General features: G+C 36.3%; 1 protein-coding gene and 1 long non-coding RNA gene across 5 annotated transcripts in view; one reads left to right on the plus strand and one right to left on the minus strand.

The window, feature by feature from the left end:
• The window catches only part of LOC121302742 (AP-3 complex subunit sigma-1), a 38,285-nt gene extending 17,190 nt beyond the window's left edge, over window positions 1–21,095 (minus strand). The window contains exons 1-4 of one of the 4 annotated variants that reach the window (XM_041232880.1): window positions 20,875–21,090; window positions 15,651–15,742; window positions 12,011–12,122; window positions 4,255–4,326 (exon numbers count right to left, since the gene is read on the minus strand). In XM_041232880.1, coding sequence (XP_041088814.1) covers window positions 4,255–4,326; window positions 12,011–12,122; window positions 15,651–15,742; window positions 20,875–20,943 — 345 coding nt within the window. In that variant the 5' untranslated portion in view covers window positions 20,944–21,090. Of the gene's footprint in view, window positions 1–4,254; window positions 4,327–12,010; window positions 12,123–15,650; window positions 15,743–20,874 lie in introns of all 4 variants that reach the window. The other 3 variants (XM_041232901.1, XM_041232891.1, XM_041232910.1) reach the window with 3 other exon arrangements.
• Window positions 21,096–21,132: 37 nt separating this feature from the next.
• LOC121302754 lies at window positions 21,133–24,090 on the plus strand. Its single transcript, XR_005947724.1, has 3 exons — window positions 21,133–21,220; window positions 21,893–22,201; window positions 23,165–24,090. It is a non-coding gene; the product is annotated as an uncharacterized LOC121302754 (long non-coding RNA).
• The last annotated feature ends 622 nt before the right edge of the window (window positions 24,091–24,712 follow it).

Raw genomic sequence — 24,712 nt, forward strand, 5'->3', positions numbered from 1 at the left:
TGCAGTCTGTCTCTGGGCCTCTTTCCACTCTGACACCACATGTGGCAGGCTGGCGAGTGGAAAGAGGGAACACAAGGGCCAAAACAAAGCAATTTAAACACAAAGAAAGAAAAAAAGCAAAACTTACAAAAATAACAATTTCCAGGCTGGGCAATGCCTTCACTGGATTCAAACTTTCCAAACAACCAAAAAAAAACAACCTGCTTCCTCAGCTCCCTCCTCCCAAATGAAAAGCAGAGACCTCCTTTTATGTCAGGTGGCTGGGCACTGATTGATCGTTAACCTAATCAACCCCAGCCACCTGAACATAAAACCCAGGCAGGTAGGGGAAGTTAACCCCATCCCTGCCAATTTAAAAAGGGCAGAGCTTTGCTCTGCCACAATATATAATTTGTTTTATTTCTCAATATAATTTTCTTATTCAAGATGTAATGAGGTAGAGGTAATCCTGTGAAGGAACATGTTCCCAGTATACCTGTGCACAAAGCGGCAGGTGGACCAGCACTAAAGAACTAAAATAATTCGGTACGATAAAGCAGTGCGTCTTATTTGTAGCCCAAGGGTGTAGAATTTAGCATGTCTTCAGTTTACCGTGTAGCACACAACGGCACAGGTTAATCGAAACTGACAAGATAATACGTAGCTGTAATCAGAGTTGAATGTTTAATGAGGACATTGAAGGACATCAAGACTTAGCAAGTTTAAGCTAAAATGCACTACCAGACAACCAAGTGTGTTTTAATAGTCGTGCAGCACCAACAGTGTATTTTTTGTTCTGAAGCTGTGTATTTTCACTGGGTTCAAACTTGACTTTTTGAACCCACAGCTTAATTATAGTCACTGCCAAGACCACGCAATTTATCACTCCTACTGGCTTCGGTTCTGTTCCTCTTAAGATGAAGGATGGCAGCTTCTTGTCTAAAAGATTCAATGTTTTACACCAATCGGGTATAAAGCAGCCAGGACAGTGGTTACTGGCACTAGTTCCATAAACATCCTCATCTTCCAATGAACCACATAAACAAATCATTGCCTACATGTACCTGCATGATTTACACCATATGTGGTTGAAAAATAAACCACTGAAGAACACGTCATAAGAATCACATAAAACTGCTCTAGGAAAACATTCCCTCTTCAAAGTCTTTAAACAAATAAAAAAAACTCCTGGAAAGTTTTAGGGCAGTCTCTTATATGCAGGCAAACTGTCACTCTTGTATGTCCCTCTTGTTGTCTTTACCTTTTCAAAGCATATGACAAAAGATCTTGGCATTTTTTTGTCTCTCCTAATTAATAAAATAACTTCTAAAAGTTCTAACTTATTACATATAAAACACTATTTTCACATGTAAATGTGCCATATGAGGGGTCTCATCAGAAATATATAGTTAAATATAAAGGTTAAAACAGTGATCCCCATACAAAAGAATAAGAGGCTCTATATTGCCAAGTGAGGTTCTGTTTTGATCACAGTGGGAAGTGGAAATCATGCGAGATGTTGTAGCCAAATCGGGTTTAAATGGAGGCTGGTTAAATACATTGGTAAGGTAACTGCAATGGTTCTTTTGAAGTACTATTTTCCAGCTATCTGCTTACTAAATTCTAAACAGAAATCAGAACTCATTTATTTTACATAGTTTACATATCGTATATATGTACTGTTTCTGAAACGGGTAACCCCTTCCCCGTACAAATTCATATGTTATCCATGCACCAGAGTGTTTTCTCTTAAATCAAATTGACACCTTGTTGTTGTGTGTTTTCAAAACATTATTTTGACAACTACTCTGGACAGATTAGCAAACAGTTGTTTGACTCTGTAAGCATTAAATACTAACAGTGAGGAACCATTTGCTATTCAAGGTATACAACAGTCGGGGCTGAAATCTTTCAAAATCAAGTGGACGTTTAAAAGGAAAACACAAATGGGGCCGTTCATAACACAGAGACATTAAAATGTACATGCTGCACTGACATTTTGCTATCAAAATTCAGGAAAGCCAGATATTTCTCAGTCTTGCAGAACGATAGGAAATACCAAAAGCTATCTAGGGGATTAACAGAGTGAAGGGCTTTGTACTACAGTTGGGTAATGCTGTCCAGACTACTTGAAAATACACGATTTAAGGAGATGTTTTGAAATGACTTATATTCCCCTCCCCAAAAAAAGAAGTAGTACTTAAACACCTGTGAAACACCCCCCCATCAAGAGATGAAAACACAAATACTAGTATTTTTAGCCGATCACCAGTAAACCAGAACATTGGGGGTTTACCTCTATTTCCTTCTAGGATGGTTTACATTTCTAGGGGTTATTGGGTCATTACTCTGTACCTTCCAGAATATCCAGCACTGTCACTACTATATGTATAATAAATTACAGTACTTTGTTAGAGAGATTTATAAATAAGAGTTATACGCAGACTGGCTTAGCTCAACTCAAGCACAAGATACATTTTGTATTATGTAAATGAACGCTCAAAACCATAAGGACATACTAAACCTTTATTCCTATAAATTCCTATGTGTTTGGGCAGTAGTCTAAACGGCAGTGTAGCTGGACAAGTTCCAAGCAAACATACATAGGGAAATAATGTTTGAACGCACCCCTGCCTGGGTACTGTCAACATACTGAAAAGGCAATAAATTCCCCAGGTGCTATGCAGCTGTATGACATTATAAAATTGCTAACTTAAACAAAAATTACCCAAAGAAGAAAAAAAGTTCAGTTTTTGAGCTCTGTAATGGTTGTGTCTTTGTGGTGAAGAAATGTGACATTGCCATCAATTGCATTTTTCAAATCTCAACAAATTATATTTGGGATGGAGAGTGACACAGGAATCAGACCCATCCTGTCCCATGAAAAATGTTTCAATGTAATTTTTTTTCCCCAACTCATACTGTTCCTTACATATTTTTTTCATTCCCGTCTTGTCAGAAAATGTTCTGCCCCATCCCGTCCTGTGATATTTAAAAAAAAGAGAAGAGATTTCTATTGCAAGAACAAGAACCACATAAACCTACTTCAACCATGTTATTATGCACACACACACACAAAAAAAATAAAAAATAAAAATTTGAGGGTCACAGTCTTTTGAGTTTTACTCCAACTTGAACTCCCAATAAGGTTTAATTAATCAAATTATTTGCTGAGGTTGACATATTTAAAATTAGTTTAGGTATTTTACAATATTACTATAAATGTTATTTGCAATCAACGACAGCAAGATGTAGTGGGGTTGAACTGAATGGGTGGGCCAGTGACATCATTAATGGGGTGCGTCAATTAAAATGCGTGTCGTTGATACAAGGGTTACTTGTGGTGCTGTACTGTTCTTCTTGCAGCCTTCAATGTTGTTCCCACCCATTCCTGGAGCCTTCAGTTCTGCTCTCAACAGTTCCTGTGACATTTAAAACTCTTTATTCCCGGTTCCACCCGTTCCTTTCATTCCCGCAAACATAAAGAGAAATGTATTCCCATACCGTGGGAATCCTGCGGGGTCCACGGACCCCCGTGGGAGTCCCGTCCTAATGTCACTCTCTAATTTGGGACATGCACCCACTCACACTGCTGTAAAAACAATACAGAGCTATCAGCAACTTGAGAAACAAAGTCCCCATGACCTACATTCACTGGTAAAAATGGAATTATGACAAACGGACAGATGCCTCCGCATACTCTCATCTGCCCTTATAACGTTTTATTACAGTTGCATAAGCGGTAAGTGTGACACTGACAGAAGGTTGAACAGACCGAAGGGTTAAATATACAGTATCCCCAGATTCTTAAACATTCAATAAGAATGTCTTTAGCCAGTCACCACTATTGAACAAGTGGTTCTCTAGCTGTAACACTCTGGTCTGCATCCAGGTTTACTTTGTCAACCATTTCCAGTCAGCTGTTTGGTTTCTGTCCAAATTCATAAAATGATTTACTTATTTATGTATTAATTAATGGCATCTACATATACAGATTAGGTCCAGCAGGCAAAAATGTATACAAAGCATTCCAATACATGTAATTGCAAGTCCAAGGCATCAATAGATGCTTTGCACAGTCTACACACTATATTATACTCTAGTACTCCACACCCAAGTTTCTCTAGAAGCAGAATTTAGACCCGAAGCACTGTTTAAGACCAAGGCTGGCCCCCATCAGGTCTTTGCACCCCATCCAAACATCTGAATCATTCTCCCCAATACAACACTTGCATGAAATGAACATTAACAAAAGGGCACACTGTATCACTGTACCTTGTCCACATGGAAAATTAAATCCAGCTCACAGACGTTCTCAAAACATTTGTCTAGTGTTTCCACAAATACCTGTTGGGGGGGGAAAAAAGGGTGTTTTTCAGTTAGGCTGCAATTTGGTAAATATTTTTGAAGATACAATATTTTACTTGAATATCTCAATATCCTAGGCCACCTCCCACTACGTTGGTAATATACAAACATTAGTTAATATTAATTTCTTAATATACAGGACGACACCTACATTATGTGATTACTATTAAGTAAGTAAATAGGGTTTTAGTCCTTTACAAATCTAATATTTCTTAAAACATTATTCTCAATTCCATTATTCAATGTTTTCAAATATATCAAAAGAACCATGAACAAAACAGAAATGAGGCCAAGTTATAAAAATATGCTTTTCAGCTTCAATATCAAGAGAGTTTAACCAGTGAAAAAACTAAGTCAATAAACTAACAAAACATATTACGTTTATTAAGGCTCACAAAAAGTAAGTAGAATATAGAAATTAGAAATCATGGAGGCAGAATTAGAAGTATTGACACAAGCAGCAGGAATGAAACATTTAAACAAATATTTGCATACGCACCTAGGCTTCTATATGGTGAAGTACACGTGCACGTAGGATTCGTGCACATTAGGTACAGTGACTGTGTTACGCAGCGTCTGTTGTGTTGGAATGAAGACTACATTTTTGTTCAGTTTGGAAACAGTTTAAATTGCATTTAGTATTAAGTTTTAATCCAGAGTTACCACAAACTTGTGGATAAACTCAATCAATGTTTAAATGGCTTTGACGTTCACAGTCGCTGTTTCAGCAAAAACAGCAGGGGTGTAATTGTTACAGTATGTACACATTAGCACTGTACGGTATATGCACAAGTTTGTTATATAACTTCATGAAGACCTTTTATTTTTAGTTTATATGTTTGAAACACTGGTCTTACCATATATTAAAGTTAAGAAAAGTGACATTTACTTTGGGTTCATGGCCACTGATTTATATACACAATATTTAGAAATTACATTGTAAAAAAAAACCCCAAAAATATGATTGTATTTAACTTTTACTCATTATATACTGTGGGAAGAGGGATATGATTTTTGTTTCTATCCTAGTATGTGCTGACTGTGATTTACACGTACAGTCGCTTCCACATGTGCTTCAAGTTCAGGTTATCTGCTTGTGCCAGGTCCAGGGTTTCGTGCCTAGTAATTGTTGGTAGCTGCATGCAGATCTTTGCCTAGCCATGTTATACTATCTTCAATTTTAAACAATACCATTTTTTTTTTTTAAATTCAGTAAAAACGTTTTACATTGTATGAAGAGATAAGACAGTTAAATAGTAAATGTGAATAAGAAACCTAAGTTACAAATTACAAGGTGGAACCCTAGTTGGACAAGCTGCTAGTAGGGAGGGCAATCGTAATTTCAGATGTTAATAAAATTAAGAATGCACTGGCTTTTGCAAACAGTTTTCATTTAACTTAAACATATCTAAAATGAAAACACTGCAAAAAATGTTTTTAAATGTTTAAAAAGGCTTAACGCACCACAATTAGCTTCTTGTTTGGCAGGCTGCCATTTTTTTTTTTTTTAAGCGCCTGTCAGTCCTAAGCTTTCATAATAAAGATCGCCCATTTATTTTTATTATTATTTATTTTTTTATTATTATTATTTTATATTTAAATTTACTCCAAACTGATTGGCAGTTTAAAATAGGAGGAATGCAAGAAGCATTCCTCCTAAAAACCAGGCACCTCCCTGTCTGACACTGTCTGTGAAAATGGCTGCTATGTGTTTTATTTTATTTTTCTTTTTAAAAAATCCTTAATTCATCAAAATGTTATTTTACTGTCCTGTGTTTAAATTCTATGAAACATTTAACAAGATTTGTTGTGTTATCTAAAATGTACATTATCTTCTATGTGTATTCAGGTTAATAGTTCAAAGGTGTTTATGTTTTTGAGACATAGCCCTATCAAATCATGTTGTTTTTTTTAGTTCGTTTGTCTGTTTTTTTTTTAAATGTTTGAAAGTTATGGTTTTGTAAAACCACCCCCAAAGTTTTAAATTGAGTTGTTTTTAATGTTCTGATTGGTGGATTTCTTCCAGACAAAAGGGGATAAAGAAGTCAAAAGGTACTGTGTATATTTTTTAAAAGTTTCGAGTGTACACTATATTGTTCCTTTTGTGGCCAGTCCAAAATAACAGCTTATCTCCCGGTACCACGGTCATGACACAGCGGCTAGCGCTGAGCGGGCTGACTAAATCTGAAAGCGCATTACATATTCTTACCCCTCTATCTCCAAGACCACAAAAGGTTGCTTAATAATTAAAAATGTTTACATGACACCTAGACTTACCAATCGTGTAATTTTTGTGTTTGTAGTGGCTATGGTGTTAAAAAAGCGCCCCAAATATTTAAATTGAGGTTTTTGAAATGTTCTGATTATAGTTAGATATTTTGATTCATGATAACTCTGATAATCTTACAACGATTTCAAAATGGCTGCATTCGTGATGCGCACTCCCATAGGAGCCAAAGTCGCCCATGCTGTGTTCGTTGGCCCTACACTTAGGCCTATTTAATTTAAAACTTCATAAAATGTTCATTGTTGTTTAAATGTAAGCGTAAAACTAGACCCAACAGCACTATGGAATACAGTCTTCTGTGTTGAGACTAGTATTGAAACATGTTTTCAGTGCTGTATTCAGTTTATAGTTTTTCCTTTTTTAATATTTAAAAAAAAAAACAAAAAAAAAAAACGTGAAAGCAATGAACCCAATGTATGTGCACACAAATAGTGCTTCACTTGTTTGAATCAGATTTACATTTGATATACTTGTATATAACGCTTCAGTACTGCTGTCAGATGTGCTTTGCAGTGACATTAGATACATAAACTCAGGTTTGGGGCTGTCAGAAAAATAAATCAACCTTTAGAGTGCAATATATGTACATGTCTTGCTGTTTATGTAAACATCTGAAGGCTCATTAATACGAACCATTGCTATGTTCTCCAGCTGTTCGGATGAACGGTCTTGTATTGTATGTTATTCTTAGTTAATTTTGAACTGTTGTTGAAATGATATAGGGCATTCTGACACATTTTTTGGGGTCCGTAAAAAAAATACGTTGGGAGAAAAAGGAGAAGGACATATTTACCTTACTTTGGCTACTTATTTCTCTTACTGTATGACAGGTACTTACTTTTTACATCTACATTTCACCTAAGAGGGCTGGGAACTACAAATTAAAAGTGAAATGGTGCTTTTTGTTGATTTACGTTTGCTGCGACAATACCCTGGAAACACGTAAACTATCCGCACTGTATTGCGCTTCGCTGATAACTTGGCGCAAGGAACTACCGTTCCTCTCAATACCCTCGTAAAGGTTTGTTTTTCAATTTAGAATTAGGACATTAATAATTTTTATTCACTTAAACGTTCGACGTTTGATGGGAACAATTCATTTCATGGGAGAAAGTCATACAAATCATACGCACCAGGGATCGCACTTCTTAACCCTTTATAGGAAGAAAGTTGTATATTGTTTTTTAGACAGACATTCTTAATTAGAGAAGAATCAGCTTTGTTTGTCTTGGACAAGACTGTAAAGATCAGCACAGCAGGTAATCAACTATTCCCCATTTTAAATCTGTATTACCCTCTGTTACAAACATCTAATCCTTTTGAAGTAGATCAACAGGAATGCTCCGGGTGAAGGAAGCAGGAAGACAAACTTAATCTCAAGTCTCATAGCTTAAGATTTGAAATGTCATTTTATAAAGTACATTCAATTACAACTATGAATTTCTCCCATACACCATCTCTAGGAAAAAGGCAGGGCAGATATTTTCTTCCAACTCATGAAGGGTCCCAGGGTGCAGAGGGGAGAGTAAATGAAACAGGATGGTCTTTACATTGGCAGAATATTGAGCTAAGGAAAACATAACCAGAACATGAGCTACAGGGTCTGGAAAACAATTACCTACATTGATTCCTGGCAGAGGCCAAAGGTTAACGTTTCACTCTTTTATTTGGATTTATTTAAACAAAACATCACCTTTTAAATGCCATTCCAGCGACACACAGTACACAGACAGATTGTTTTTAATTTTAAACACTGATGCAAAACAGGCCCCCTTGTGCTGGGGAAAATCTAGAAGTAGAGAATTTCTGTACTTTCTGTAAAATCCTGTACAGAAATTCTGTACTTATCAGAGTATACAGTTATAATGATTTTAAAACAGCCCATATGCCTGCTCCAGGCCACCCTCTAAGCGTTCACGTACAAATAGCGCCCTCTGCTGTTTTCCTCATGCATTAAAACATCAAGCTGTTTAAAAAAAAATAGCTTGTGTGACTATTTACTCAAGGTTATTTATACAATTAAAACATTATTTTAAATGGCAATACAAATAAAAAAAAAAACATTTCTGTTATTTAACAATTAATATTTGTTAATTTAATTTAAAATTTAAATACAAACAATATAATAATTAGACTGGGTTCACCGCTTTACAACTGATCCAACATATTACAATAAAAATAGCCTACTAAGTAATTAAACTGTTTACAGCATTTACTGAGAAGCGTGCCTTATGAGCGCTGTTGTGGAGTGTCCAGATTCTGTATTTTTCACAGTCTGATCCAGTGGTGCTCAACCCTGGTCCTGGGAGGAACACTGCCCTGCTGGTAACTGAACTAATAATTTGCTTAATCTGAGCTTTTTAATTATTTTAAACAGATGGAGATTTCACTTTAGGTATAAAATTGTATAATGAACATAAATTCTTAAACTTTTTATAAGCTACTCTATTTAAAAAGCTTAGATTAGGCAAATTATTAGCTCAATTAAGGGTTCAATTATGTAATTGAGTGCTTGGTTGGAACAAAAACCAGCAGGGCAGTGTTCCCCCAGGACCAGGGTTGAGCAGTACTGGTCTAATCCATACTAGTTTCCAAAAGGAGACATGCAACAGTCAGCTCAACTATATGATATTATTCTAGCAGCAGCACACACAGACAGTTCTATGTTTATTGTTAACATCCGACTTCCAAATGACCATATATTTAAGTTTATTGCTTTATTCATTTTTATGCACATTTTATTTTTTTTTATTTTTTTAATATTGATTACACATATAATGCAATTGTCTTCAATAAAAAGTTTTATTATGACTATTACTATATACATACACGAATGTCGCATGTTTGTTGTTTTTCTAATCTTAAATCTCCACAGGTTACGTATGCCAATGCCTGTGTGTTTGCTACAAATAAGATGTCAGGCATTGCGATTTGCCAGTATTGCCCAATCCTATTATTTACCTCCTTAGACAATTTAAACCATGAAAAAAAGCTAGCATACTGCAAAGGAGCTTTTAAAATGCACACTCAAGCTCTCAAAGCTGCATTCATATTTGATGTGCCTCATTCATCTAGGCATTGATATTTCAGTGGCTTTTCACATCAAACTTCAAGTTGCATTAAGCCAATTACCAATGCTTTTCTGTATTTTATTCAAACTGAACAAAAAGTAATACATACACTATAAAATGATTCATGTTTGCATAGCTCTGTTTCTAAAGGCACCTTCTTTAAATCACAGGGTTCGAGACTAGAACAGTCGCTGATCTTTCACACTTAACATGGCTGAGAAAGTGACAAGAAGTCTAACAGACTGATTAGATTTTCAGTTCTGTATTGCACTTTTACAAATGCGATTTTGCACTGCCTCAGCAGTAGTTATAAAAGCCAATGTAATTTGTTTATAGTTTATAATTTTGTAACGTAGAAGGGTTTAGTTTATGCATCAGAATATTTTTGTTAGTTTGCAGCACAGGGATTATGTTCAAAGTACAAACCTTCCTTTCTTATAGTATATAGAAAATACCAAGTGTGTTTTTCATAAACCACTAATGTACAGACTTTGCGAGGAACAGTGTTAATAAATAATACATAAAATAAACAGCGTACTATATTAATTCCATGACTGATGTGGTAAACAAATCTGAAGAGTGTACACATTAAGTGTGGCACCTCAAAAAGCAGATGTGTATGACGCAGTTATCTTTATTAGTGTGTTGCTCTTGTTGTGTATTTTCTTTTATTTCAGTAGTCACATATTGTTAAATTTTTTAAAACTCAGAACCTGTCGCCTTGTCACTACTGGATCTATGTGGTATTTCTCAGGTTACTGGTTGCACATTAGTACTGTACCCGCTGAAGTTAGAGAAGAGACATGTTTGAGCCATTTTGAGGTTCAAGGGTGCTTTTAACTTTAGAGTTTTAACACTAGAAGCCCCGTGGCGGTCATTTCGGTGGTTTTTGGTTTTAAAATGTAATTTTCTCCAGTCGTTTAACACGGGGCTGTGCGTTCATGTACCTTTCTGTCCGTATGTCTTAAATATTCTCACAAAACACGGGAGGGCAGAAATAAAGGAGATATATTACATCATACGTTAAAGCCCCGTTAGCAATCACATTGACGGCCACACAGAAAACAATTGTATTTTGATTATACAGAACGGTATTCTATTTTATTTTTATTTACCAGTCCGCAATGCGTTTAGCTGTAATTAGATTAGTCTCTACTCTCTGCCTGACAGTATATTGTTTTTCAATCAGCCTTTTCAAAGGCTGGCGCCTGCTTGCCAGCTGTGCTGTTTTGGTCAGTCAAATGTCAGAGACTGTGGAGTTTTACAACAAGAAAATATGGCGTTGATGTTTTTGATCACATGGCACGGAAGTATTCCATGCAAGCTGGCTCCCGACGGTGGTCTGTTCAGGTGTTTTACAATGTATTGGACCTAGCAGCCATCAACTCCAGGGTACTTTACAAACAATGCACTGAGAAGAATTTACCAAGGAGAGAATGTATTTTATAGTTAGCACAGGAACTTCGCAAGTAGCATTTGGAACAAAGGGAGACTGCCGAGTGTGTACCCACAGCTGAAGCTGGCTACCCCACTGAGAGCAGCAATAGACGCCAATGCCAGGTTGGCAAGTACAATAAAAAAAACTCTGGGTATCTGTGCCCTGTGCAGATAGGCTGCGTGGAGAAGCGCATTAAATTTATTGATTGTGAACAGTCTTAAGGTTAAGGTAAAGGAATACCATTTTATCAAAAAAAACTAAAATAAATTACAGACTTTTTTTATAACTTGTTGTGCTTTGCCTTTCTGTAAAATGCATCTGATAATAAACCGATTGCAACACTTTTCATTTTTAAATTTTACAAAAAGGACTAAATATTTATACAGAATATTTTTTGTTTAAACCGATGTCTCTTCAGAGGTTTATTTATTTACATTTTCTTGTTTTAAAAATAAACATTTTATTTACACAGTGTATGTGTGTATAAATTTATAAATATATATATATATATATATATATATATATATATATATGCATGCTTCGGTTGCCAACTAGATCTATCGGTTGATTAGATGTTTATGTAACATACTCATTAAAAAATAAATAAATAAATACATAATTACATCTGACTGTTTCTCCTTTCATTATACTACCTACAGTGTTTTGAATACAGCCATCAGAAAGAGTGCTGCGGGGTTCTAGGTATGACAATATCTCCGGTCCTTCTAGTGTTAAGAAGCCACCGGGATGCAATGGCTAAAAATGAAATACAGTGAGACAACAAATCATTGAAGAAAAATGTGATACTTTATACTCTTACCAAGTTGCTCTTTGAGCAGTCTTTTTATTTATTAATTTGTAACATACCTGAATTAGATCTAAGATTCCCAGTTCACTTTCTGAAGAATCCACACAGAAGACAAAATATAATGTAGCGTAATGCCTGTAAATAAGCTTGTTGTCTGACCCTCCAATCAACCTAAAAAAAAAAAAATAACAAGGTTAAGGGTTACAGATTAAAGTATTGACTGGCCAGAGCAAACAAAATAATTTGCTTCAATTAAGGCAATTTCAAATTTGGCAACGGTATCCTATATTTTAACTGTAAAGCCTGAGCATAAATTAGAGTTAAGGGAGATTCAGAGCAAGGCAAAACAAAGTCAAGTAGGGTATACAAACAGCAAATACTTATGTCAGTATACACTACTTGATATCCTTGTTCCTCAGGTACAGCACAGATAATGCAGTTTTACTTCAGATTAAATGACTGAGGGACATATTTTGAAGTGCAAAGAAAAGGCACATTTTCAGAAAGGCATAAAACTACTGTAATAGATTACAGGAAGGATCGGTTCATTTATTGTTTTGAAAGTAGTTGCTTGCTAGTTATATGATTAATGAAATAATTTTATACCTCTCTGTAAATGTTAAGTTTCTTTGCATTTGCGTAGATCTGCTGAAAGAGTTAAAGTTAAAGAACAGCTTACAGATATTAACCCTAAAAGAAAGAAACATTTCCAAAAAAATACCTATTTTGGATGCGCTCTGATCTCGGATTTACGTCGTTCCACAAATCGTTAGCGAGGCTGGCCTTACGCAATGCTCACAGGAGCAAAACGGGTCACTGAATATTTTCATTATGAATTATGGAAACACTTGTGGATAAAAATGATTACTGCAGCAGTTAACTCAATCATAATCCAAAATGACCCCCTCACGTTACAGGTAAGGACATGGGGCTTTGAACTGCAAATGTGCCGCTTTTTTTCCCCCCATTCTGAAGCCAGTCTCAATAATATAAAACAATTTGGCCACATGCCATGTATCTTCAAATGAATATATTAATCTTCTGACACACAAGGCCATCTGCCAGGGAGATTAAGAGTTTAACACAGAGGGAAACGTTCATCTTTTGTTCCCTATTCAGGGACAGAAAACAAACACCGTATTTTAACATTTGTCCAATAACCTGTAGCATATAAAAGGGCAACTTTTCACAACAAACAGCATGAATCAACCTGCAGTTACTGGATTTTTTTTCCCCCACACAGGGGGTTTCTTCCCATATGCTACTAAAAAAAACTGATGTTTCCAGGGAGAATGTTACTGTTACAGCATTTTCTAAATAGGACTAGGAGACATACAGTAAGACTTAGAAATGGCTTACCCATGGTACTCACTTGTGGTTCTTTCAATCCATTCCAAACTAGGACTTTGTTCAAGCCAGGTTCTTAATTACTTAACTTCTTTTTTTATTTTTTATTTAGTAGTCACCAATTGATTTTTACCCGTTTTTCTCCCAATCTGAAATAGTTAGGCTCAGCTCACCGCTACCACCCCCGCGCTCACTCGGGAGCGGTGACGGCGAACACGCGCTGTCCTCCGAAACGTGTGCCGTTAGCCAATTGCTTTTTTTCACTCTGCAGGCCCGTCATGCAGCCACCTCAGAGATACAGCGTCGGAGGACAACGCAGCTCTGGGCAGCTTACAGGCGAGCCCGCAGGCGCTCAGCCAGTCTACAGGGGTCGCTGGTGCACAGCGAGCCAAGGACACCCTGGCCGACCTAAGCCCTCCCCACCCAGGCGAATTTAGCCAACTGTGCACCGCCCCTTGAGAGCTCTCGGCCACGGTCGGCAATGGAATAGACTGGACTCGAACCAGCGACCTCTAGGCTATAGAGCCTTTGCCAGATGCACCACTCGGGAGCCCATTAATTACTTAACTTCAATTAAAAAGTTAATCACCTGTTTGGAACAAGTCACTGGATTGGATTGAAAGAGCCACAAGTACCAGTGGTAGATACATCTGTGTACTGAATTTGTGTCGAGAAAATGTGTGAACCTGTTTCATTAAGCAATAAACCTTCTATCCACTTAATAAAGCACATTTCAATCCATCAATCCGATCGTCAGTCAGAGGGGAAAAACTGAATGTCTACCCTTTCAAAAAAGTCAGTAAGTACTACATTCAGGGCAAGGGAATCCAGAACACAGCGCAGGACATGAAATCATTTTGATTTCACTTTGCTTGTTTCCTTAGATATGCGACATTGGAAAATGTCCTTCCAATTGGTTTTTAAATCAGTCTTTGTGGGAGTTAATTCCCATTGATAGGTTCTCAATTTTAAACACAAGGGAAAGACCGCTTTTCATGTTCTGGTTAGCACATGAATTAATAGGGAATACAAGTGGGTCAAGCTCCACTGGGGAAATCTGATAAATCTGCCGGATCTCACCGACTGATTGTAGCCTAGTTTGGCATTGCTGAATTATTTGAAAGTCTGCAAAGGTTTTTAGGGATTGTTTGTAATGTTGCTTTCTTCCTCCTTGTTGAAATTCTCTGTCCTCAATTGATCATGTTGCTGTATAAATATTTTAGTTGTTTTTTTTCTCTCTCATCTATCTCGCTTGAACGTTATAAATCCTATAACTTCCATCTCATAGAAGCCAAACTATCTCATACAAAGACATTTCAGATGTCTGTATCACATCAATCAAGGTCTACAATATATTGTATGTGTAAATGTACCTGTACAGTTATTAAAGTATGTGGACGAAAACTAAAAACTTATGATTTAAACATGCATAAAACAAACAATGAACAATGAAAAGAAAAAACAACATTCTAGAGTACAATGCACAGAAAAATATTTAACCTCTGAAAATGTTTCACTGTTATCAAAGCATCTGTAAAGCAAATAAACCTGCAGGTGTACAGAACAGACGAACGACTGCTTGCACAGTTACTGTAGTGAGCCAGTGCTTAAAAAAAAAAAAAAACATGGTAAATATGTTGAGTATTATTGCTTTTGGAACTCATAGTACCTCAAAAGAAGACAGTCAGTGCCTCTGTTTTAAGGACCTATAGTGGCACCCTTTTCAATATGGATAGTTTTTTTTTTTTTCCTCAGATACAGGTGCTATGACCTACTGATCTCTGAGCCCCAAGTCAGCAAAATGGGGAACTTACAGTACAAGTAATCATTAGATTGATTAGTTTTAGCACTTTCATCGAACAAAACAAAGCATTCCATGGCACAGCTTAATATGAAGAGAAATGTATATTCAAGGTACTGGTATGACAAAAGGGTACATTAAAAAGCAAAATGACAGCCACACTGTGTCCGAGTTGTGTGTATACTGTATTGGTAACCCTGGAAATAGAACGTTTGTATCTACTCTACAGTAGTTTGTAAAAATTGTTTCTGAGATAGAAATGCCTTCCTACCCCAGCTACAATAGCAGCTGTCAGCCACCTGGGCGAACTCTATCAGGTTTCATGGGACAAAGCAGTTTGCATTACAGGCTATAGTCTAAAAGGACATCTACTGTTTATGTCCCAGATTATACTACTTTGTTTGAGTGTTTTTTGCAGCTGGTAAACACTTTAGAACATGTTTTTTTCTACGAAGGTTTACCAACTGCAAAATAAAAATGGGTAACTATAGAAAGATCACAGTACTATGACCCCAAAAATGGTTATAGTCATGACATATGTTAATACTTACATTCCACCTTCCAGGAAATTACAAACATTTTCATCTCTTTTTGAGACTAAGTGGAATGTTTCTCTGATAATTTGCTGTTCTGTGTCTTCACTCTGGGTGGGGTGGGGGAGAGAGAGAAGAAAGGTTCAGAAGAGGGCTGAATTGTACTCTGTAAAAGAATTGCATCACGATCGAACAACAACAAAGAAAAAGATTAGAACCAGCACACTGAGTCTTGGAAAGATTAGCCAACTAGTAAAGTATTTTGAATTTCTTAAACAAGACTTCTGATTTAACAGAGCATACACTGAAAAGGGGGCAATAGTCTCCAGGATTTTGTACATGAAAGGTGTTTTAACTTTTCCACAGAACCCCCGCTAAAATAACAGAAATGCCTTTTATAGTAAGAGAAGAGCTTCAGCAAGCTCTTACAGGATGGATCCAGTTCAAACTGATAATTACATGCGGACACCAGCACTAAAAGTCAATAGATTGTGGGGCTTACCTGTATGTGAAAAAATAAGGCAGCCAGTATTATGCCATTTTTAATGAAACTTAAATACAGAAAGCATAATATACAATATTTTGGGGAAAATATAATATAGGTAGATCCTTAATTAACTACATTACTATCCCTATAAATACAGTATACATTTATAACGAATCCCCTAGCAGCTGATGACTGACATCCGCATAAGACACATACTTGCCTCTCAATTACAAAGCTTGTTCTTTAGTTGAACGGTAAAACATTGGACTTTGAAATGTCTGGTTTGCGGTTTGCATGCAACCCTTGCCTTTCCAAATCATTACACTCTTAATTAGAAAGTGATGCACTGTAACAACTCATAGTGTGTATCATGTGATTGGAAGCGATTTCCGTTTCTATGGCAGTACTTGTGTCTTAGTTCATCAGGAGTTTGGCAAACAAGTATTCTTAAATGGATAAAGATTTTGAGAGGGGACCAGCACAATTCACCGAGAGGAAGCACTAGCCTTCAAAAGACCCTCATTGTTTATGTAATAATACATTCTATACTGAAGACAGTTCCCATCTTGATGCTGCTCTTCCAGAAAGTCATGTCTGCCTGAATCAATAATTTTTGTGAAAAAATAAATACTGCCCTTGAGGATGTTTATCTGGTAGTTTTACAAAGCACTGATAAGTGGGAACAAAATTTGCCAGATGCCAGCATGGCGTAAAGAAAAGAACCTTGAAATACAAACATACTGTACTGAAAATATTTTTGGTCTTTCAATATTAAAATTACAAAAACCATGACCTTTCGATTGTGGATCAAACAGTACTTCACATACAACCAGTGCATAACACTGCACTCCTGTAGTAAGGTAGAAAAACTAAATCAGTTACTTAAGAAAAATAGAATAGAATTATGCGATCGCTTCACAGAGGTAGACTATATTAGCCTCTATATATTGTCACTTGAAATACCAAGTCTACTTCTACCTTTTTCCTGTTCCAAAAGGAGAAAAAAAAAAAAAAAAAAAAAGTACTTTCCTACAGCCTAGGCTGGTGCATTGTGGAGGCTGTTCTTAAGGCGCGTGTTATAAAGAAAAACACAATACATCTTAGCGTGAACCAAGGTTCAGTTGTTTGATAATGGACTAGAATGACATTGAGTTAGCATGTGATTGTAATACAATAAAAACAAAATGTCATTACTGTACAGACTTGTCAGCTGTACAGTGACAGTTTGCAGTCTATGAGTTTACTAAACAGAGGACTTTATACGTTTAAACTGTACATCTTTAGCCGTGACAGAATTATTTACCCCCTATTTCCACAGTAGACTGCTCGCCTTAATCTATTGAATGGGGATTTAAATGGACAAATCACTTAATCCACTGGGTTACAAAACAGGGATTTAGAGCGGGACGACAGAATCTTAGTGTTGACATACAGACATCCAAATGAAAATCACAATCGTTTTTACACTCCTTTAAACTGAAATTTCTACTTTTGAAATGTATCTAATATAAATGTAACATCTAATATAGTTGCACATTTGCCTAATTTTTGCCATCTATCTATTCAAGTATGTTTTTTAACTGAAGAGATAGCAATGTATATCTGTACATATTATCATTATACTGACAACAGCCAATGAGAGTACAAATAGTTTTTTTTTTTTTAAATAAATAGATTGCATACAAAATAAAGTTTTAAATATCATATAGCTCAATTTTGTACCTACAGTGTATGCGTACAAAGATATGGAAGATAAACAGATAATTATGAACTAAAAGATGGGGGAAAGATGGGGAATAAGGATACATTTATTTAGCGTAAAAATATCAGTATCTCACCGTGTTTTAATTACCGCTGCAGTATTTTAAATAATGGTAAAAACTTTGCAAACTTCCAGGCCTGAAAATGGTAATTCAAGGTTTTCCAGAAAGGAATACAAACCTGAATTATTGGTGCAGCTGCTCTTAAATCTCATCTCCACGTAACTTATTAGAAAGGGAAGGTCTGTCCATTTCTAGAGCTCATTTTCCTATTAAATGAATGTGACTGAACTAAATCATGTGATATACAGCAGTGTGCTGAGAATATGCAGGTCAGCTGGGGGAGGGGAGAGAAAACACACCAACTCTACAAAGCTACTAACAAACTGAATCAAGTCTCTTTTCAAATGCATCTGCCCGCTGCACACATCCTGATGTTCAGATAATGACACCGGAGAGTAAGGCTATGTAACATCCCCTTAGCAATGCTCATCTGCTGATCTAATCAATTAGTTGATTATTTCCGAGCATTACTCAGAACTACAATTATGCCTTCTGTGAAAAAAAAAATAATCTTATACAATGTATTCTATATCCCCCACACATATCTAAACAAATATCCAATCCATTCAGTGCTTTGACACTCAAGGAGAGACTAACATAATTTGCAACTAAACTGGATGCAGTCAGTTTAGATTTTTTTAGATCAACTTTTAATCAAGATAACAAAAATGTCATTTTCAAATGAGAAAATAAAATTGTATCTGACATATTTATATTTCACTTGTATTAAAGCCAACTAGCTGATGGGAAAGTGAAAGAGATTTAGTTGTTATACAATAATTCAATTGTACCAACAGGTGACACTATGAGACAGCTTGTCATCACAGTGATTTTAATGATTTTCGACTTACAACTTAAAAGCACTAACACTACAGAGCACTTGAACACAATGGTATTTATTCAGTTGATCCAAATGTTGACTTATCTAAATAATGACTTTAAAATCACAAAAAGACCTAAGTATATTTTCTAAGACTGAAATGTTCCAAAGTGATGCACATTTACTGTTATATGTTTCATGCAGTTTAGAAATGTATATGATCTCAACAGTAGTGTGTGTGTAGATACTGTATGTGTATGTGTGTGTGTGTGTGTGTGTATATATATATATATATATATATATATATAATGCCTCTGTTCAGATCAATTCAATAAATCTCATTGTCTTTAAATTTTGAATATACAGTAAATACAGTAATGTCATTTCCTTTTTGTCTATCTCTGTATTGAGGGGTTACACTTCAATAAGGTGATTTAGACAAATTAACAGAGCATGAGAATGCACAAGTGGATGTTTTTATTAATGTGGATTTGAATGTTGCCACCAATTGAAATGAACAAGCTTACTTGTAAAAATTGAAAGCTAATTTTTTGTGGAAATCTCCACTTTTTAACCATACCTTAGTTCTGACTGAACAAGTATTCATTTTGAAACCCCTACCTTGACTCTGATTTTGTGTGTGTGTTAACTGGACCACAGTAATTAGGTACAAAACAGGAACCCATCTGTAAACCTTGCATGAAATTGTTTGGGATTATTATAAACTGTAAATACCAATAAAATAATGTACAAAGTACAGTATGGTGAATAACTGGATATTTTCAGGTATTTCCTGTCAGACAAGTTTTTCGTTTTTTTTACATTTATGATTTATGAACTAGAACATTAATTTTAAATGCCCCCCTCAAACACACGTTTAAACCCACAGACGCACCACACACAAAAAACCTAAACAAACAAACTCTGAAACCCCTGTGACCAATTTAGATGCCATTGAGCATGATCAATCACATAGTGGCGAATGAGCGCAATTAAGACCTGCCAGCAAGAAGACTCGCGTCCTCAGCAATACATTATACTGGTATATTAAAATGACCTGTATTTATAAATTATTATTATTATTATTATTGTATATATAGCTCTGGAAAAAATTAAGAGACCACTGCAAAATTAGCCAAGTACAAGGTTGTCCTGGAAGAAAACTTGCTTCCTTCTGCTCTGACAATGTTCCCCAACTCTGAGGACTGGTTTTTCCAGCAGGAAAATGCTCCATGCCACACAGCCAGGTCAATCAAGGTGTGGATGGAGGACCACCAGATCAAGACCCCGTCATGGCCAGCCCAATCTCCAGACCTGAACCCCATTGAATACCTTTGGAATGTGATCAAGAGGAAGATGGATGGTCACAAGCCATCAAACAAAGCTGAGCTGCTTGAATTTTTGCGCCAGGAGTGGCATAAAGTCACCCAACATCAATGTGAAAGACTGGTGGAGAGCATGCCAAGACGCATGAAAGCTGTGAATGAAAATCAGGGTTATTCCACCAAATATTGATTTCTGACCTCTTCCTAAGTTAAAACATTAGTATTGTGTTGTTTAAAAATGAATCTGAACTTATTTTCTTTGCATTATTCGAGGTCTGACAACACTGCATCTTTTTTGTTATTTTGACCAGTTGTCACTTTCTGCAAATAAATGCTCTAAATGACAATATTTTTATTTGGAATTTGGGAGAAATGTTGTCAGTAGTTTATAGAATAAAACAAAAATGTTCATTTTACCCAAACACATACCTATAAATAGTAAAACCAGAGAAACTGATATAGATAGATAGATAGATAGATAGATAGATAGATAGATAGATAGATAGAATGCAAGCAATGCACTTTTGTTCTGAAGATAACAGTACTGTGATGAGTGAGAGAAGGTCAGAGAATAAATAGTATGTACTGGCTGCACCTGCTAATGCAGAAAAACACAATGAAATCCGAAATCCAAATGAACAAAAATGTTTATCAAAGCTGCTCTCAACATACTTGATCTTATCGTGCAGTAGACTGATAACGATGGCTTTTTTGTTGCTCAGTCTAACTTTGGTTACTTGCTACACACTACAGTCAGAAGCAGATCATTCTATCATATGATACTCACATAGTGTTCGTAGAATTTGGAGAGCCGGGGTTTGCCGTGGTTATTGAATATGAGGATGGCTTTGATCATGGTGTCAGAATAAAATAACAGAGTCAAGGTATGATGGTCAGTCTGTGTTAGACTGTGGGGTAACTGTCACTCCGACTCGGGTCTTTAATTGTTCTGCTCCCCGCTTCCACCTGAAAATCAGCTGCACACCCTCTCTGCAATCGCAAGGCGGAAACACTCCACGTCAATTCATCTTCACAGCTACAGCAACGGAAGAGGGACAAAAACAACCACTCTCCACCAACAGGCAAAACCATTGCATCAATGATCGACCCGCGTGTGATTACGATACTGCACGGTTGGTTTTTATTATTATTATTATTATTATTATTATTATTATTATTATTATTATTTAAAAGATTCAAAGATAAAACATATTATCATATCATATACTTCCATTTGTATGCGCATGAGCGTTTACATTTCCATACGGCATTTACGTACTACATTCTTACTGTATTCACACTTTGTGTAATGTTACTTAATCTTTCTGATATCTTTGACACCCACTGCATAATTTAGACGGATCTTTTTACCAAGCTGTAGTGTCTGTTCCCATTGAAACCTGATTGCTAGTACTTCTTGGTGTATCTATATGGCAATGCCCTGCATCGTGGAGAGATCCTGTATAATTGTCAGGAATAATGAAAAGTATTTTAATGAACCTTTACCACTATATTTTTGGTTATCATGTTATAGAAAATTTCTCGGCAGTGTGTTGTATTAAAATAGCCCAGTCACTTTCTTTCATTTATAAATGTTTATAGCCAATGTCGTATATCTGGGGCCACATTTTATTTAAGTCGGAAAACCTTTTGAAGTGTACTTATTCTGTGTCTGTCTACAATCAGTAAGCTACTAACTAATGTACATGCATGTATAAAGTTGTCCATTCCATCTAGGAGATATGCTGGGAATTAATTTTTAAAAAAAGAGCTTTTTTTTATTGTTTTTTTTTGTTTTTTTGTAGCGATCGTGGTCCGAGCAAAGGAACCAGGCATACGCTCTACTTTGCAGTGCAAAGACTAATGACACTGGGACAGCCACTACCACTGGCTCTCTTCGCCAACCGAACAGCTGTCCAGGAATCCACGTGGTGTACGCTGGCAGCTTTAATGTTCAGGAGGGAGTAGCGCACCCCAGTGGATCTACTGTTTGGCTGAAGTGAGCCTACGATGTGCGGAACAAGGTGCGGGATTGAGAAGGGACTGAGCCCTAAACTGACCAGCCAGTGGGAGGGGCCCTGTGAGGCTATAGGACAGTTTCCAAGGTTTGGGCAGTAAGTGGAACGTCTCACTGCTAGGAGGGGCAATGTAGCGACCCGGGGGTGGGTGGGGGTCAGTGATGTGCAATGTAAATAGTTATAAATGTTGTAATTGTGTGTGTGTGTGTGTGTGTGTGTGTGTGAGGGAATGGGTTATTATTATGTATTAGTGTTGTGTCATTATTATTTAAATGTATGGTTTGGTGTTTTAATAACACAATGTTTGGTTATTGTTGTTTTGCAGCATGGATGGGGTTAAAATACCCTAAAATACCCCAAAATATCCCATCCATGCTAATCTCTTGTAGAATGTGACCGTCTCCATATTGAGTGATTTACTGCTAATCTGGAGACGGTCACATGTATAAAAACCCATTCAGCCAAGCAGGGTCGGGGAGTACCCTGTCACCTTATCAGTGTACGACTTATCAGTGGTGACACATGAAATTTAACACAAACTTGTGTTACCTACAGTGGTATAATTGTACTACATTGATATCACTTTTTATTTTTATGTCTGCATTGCAATAATTAATATTCTTTTGAATATTAATATGAAACACAATTAAAAGTTACGGCTGGTTATTAGTTTAGTTCTTGTGAAAGTTACAAAATAAATTGGCAGCAATGTGTTTCACTTGAAGAAATTTCCTTCAGCAACTATGCCCTGACCCAACATTAACAAATTCATTCACCTCACTTGAGAACTGCTTGTTGGTGCTGAATCAAGTTTCCAGGTCCTCAACCATGGGAATTCAGCCAGCCTTTAGCCAAAGTATCTCTGCTAAGTTTTTACAACCAATTGTGTTAATCCACAAGGCAGTTAGCACTGCACTGATACTGAATCTATCTATCCACTGGAATCTTCCCTTGAATTTCAAAACAAAGGTTCCAGTTCTTATTTATTTTACTTTGTATCTACATACATGCACAACAGTTTAACACAAAACCTTACATTTGCTTTTTGCTATTTTGCAGGTGGATAATGGATTACCAATTTAACCCTGGGGATATGTACTGTATATAGGGCATAGAAGTGTACCACCTGGTTAGTTGGGTTGGAGAGTGATGAGAGAACTAACTAACAGCTGAAAGGCACTGCACCTGATACACGATCCAACATTGAGAAAGATGTATTCTAAAGTCTTAAGTTTGGACGGATTTATGTTGTGTCTGAAGTTCTGTCTCGACCTAACTAAGTAATGCCTTTTATAAATGTCAGGATCTGGTTCCATATGATTGGAAACAGGTATTGATTACCTGGCTTTGAACTTGCCTGAGGATCCTAAATGAACCAGCTTCCTCTTTCAAATCAGAGTACTTTAGATTACAGCCATGTAATAACTAGGTAGCCGATTATTACACAGTAACTACAGTGTAATTACCTGGTAAAGGGCTGGTGTAGTTACATCTGGTACCAGCTTTTCATGAAATTACACTCAATGGTGTCATGGAAGGGGGAGGGCATAGGCATACAGGCATGCTTTTGCAATACAGTGCCACTGAAGGCATAGAGCGGTCAACACGTTTTGCACGTCACAGTACATTATTACCACCGGTTTCTTCTCATTAACCTGTTCTCACATGAAAAAGTGAGCTGTGAAAGAGGGTGTGATTGCAGTTCCAGCTTTGACTTTTATCACAGTGCCTGAAAAAGGTGAGAATCTAAAACAGCACCCTCAGAATAACCAGTGCTTCCATTTGTAACAGATGTATGAAACTAACTCAACAATGCATTGTATTTATTAAAGAAAAAAAAACAGATTGAGATGACTATGACTAAAATAATACGGAAATTCTTTATCCACTCAATGTTTCTGCAGAGGGAGAACATGTAATAACTTACTGTTGAATTATGTTTCCAGGAATAATTAAATTAAATGTTATACTTGTTAGACAGTGAATTGTTGTAGTTCTCTGTCATTTACTTGTTCAAACCAGCCTTTTATGTGTATATTTCTGCTTTTGATTTCATAACAGCATTTCATAGATCTAGCATTAGTTTGAAAACGCAGAGAATTGTATCTGAAGGATAAAATATCAGACATGCCGATTTAAAAAAAAAAAACATGAAAAAGTATACCCGTTTGTTACAGCAGCACATTACTGAATTAATATTATTATAAATTTTAATTACACCTACTTGAAGATACCCCACAACAGTAAACAAGGAAGTAGCAGTTCTATTTTATTCCACTAGATAGAGTGCAAGTTTTAAAAAATGTATGAACCAGAGGCCAGTAGATGGCAGGCTTACTGCAAACAAGAATGAATGCAGTATGTGTCTTGTTTTGTTCAATTGCCTTACAGCATACACAATGTGTGCAAAAGTGAAGTTCCTGCTCGTTTCATTTCCACAAAGTGTAAGGTACTGTATTTTGTTCTATAGCTTATAATTTAGAGAATGCATTTTAGGTTACCATCATATTTCATCAGAAGAATAGGCACTTTGCATTTTAATCAATTCATGTATTTATAAAAGTGTAATACCTAGTATAAAATCATTCGTACAAACATATATGTATA

This window comes from Polyodon spathula, chromosome 2 (assembly GCF_017654505.1).
Source record: "Polyodon spathula isolate WHYD16114869_AA chromosome 2, ASM1765450v1, whole genome shotgun sequence".
Taxonomy (NCBI): Eukaryota; Metazoa; Chordata; class Actinopteri; order Acipenseriformes; family Polyodontidae; genus Polyodon; species Polyodon spathula.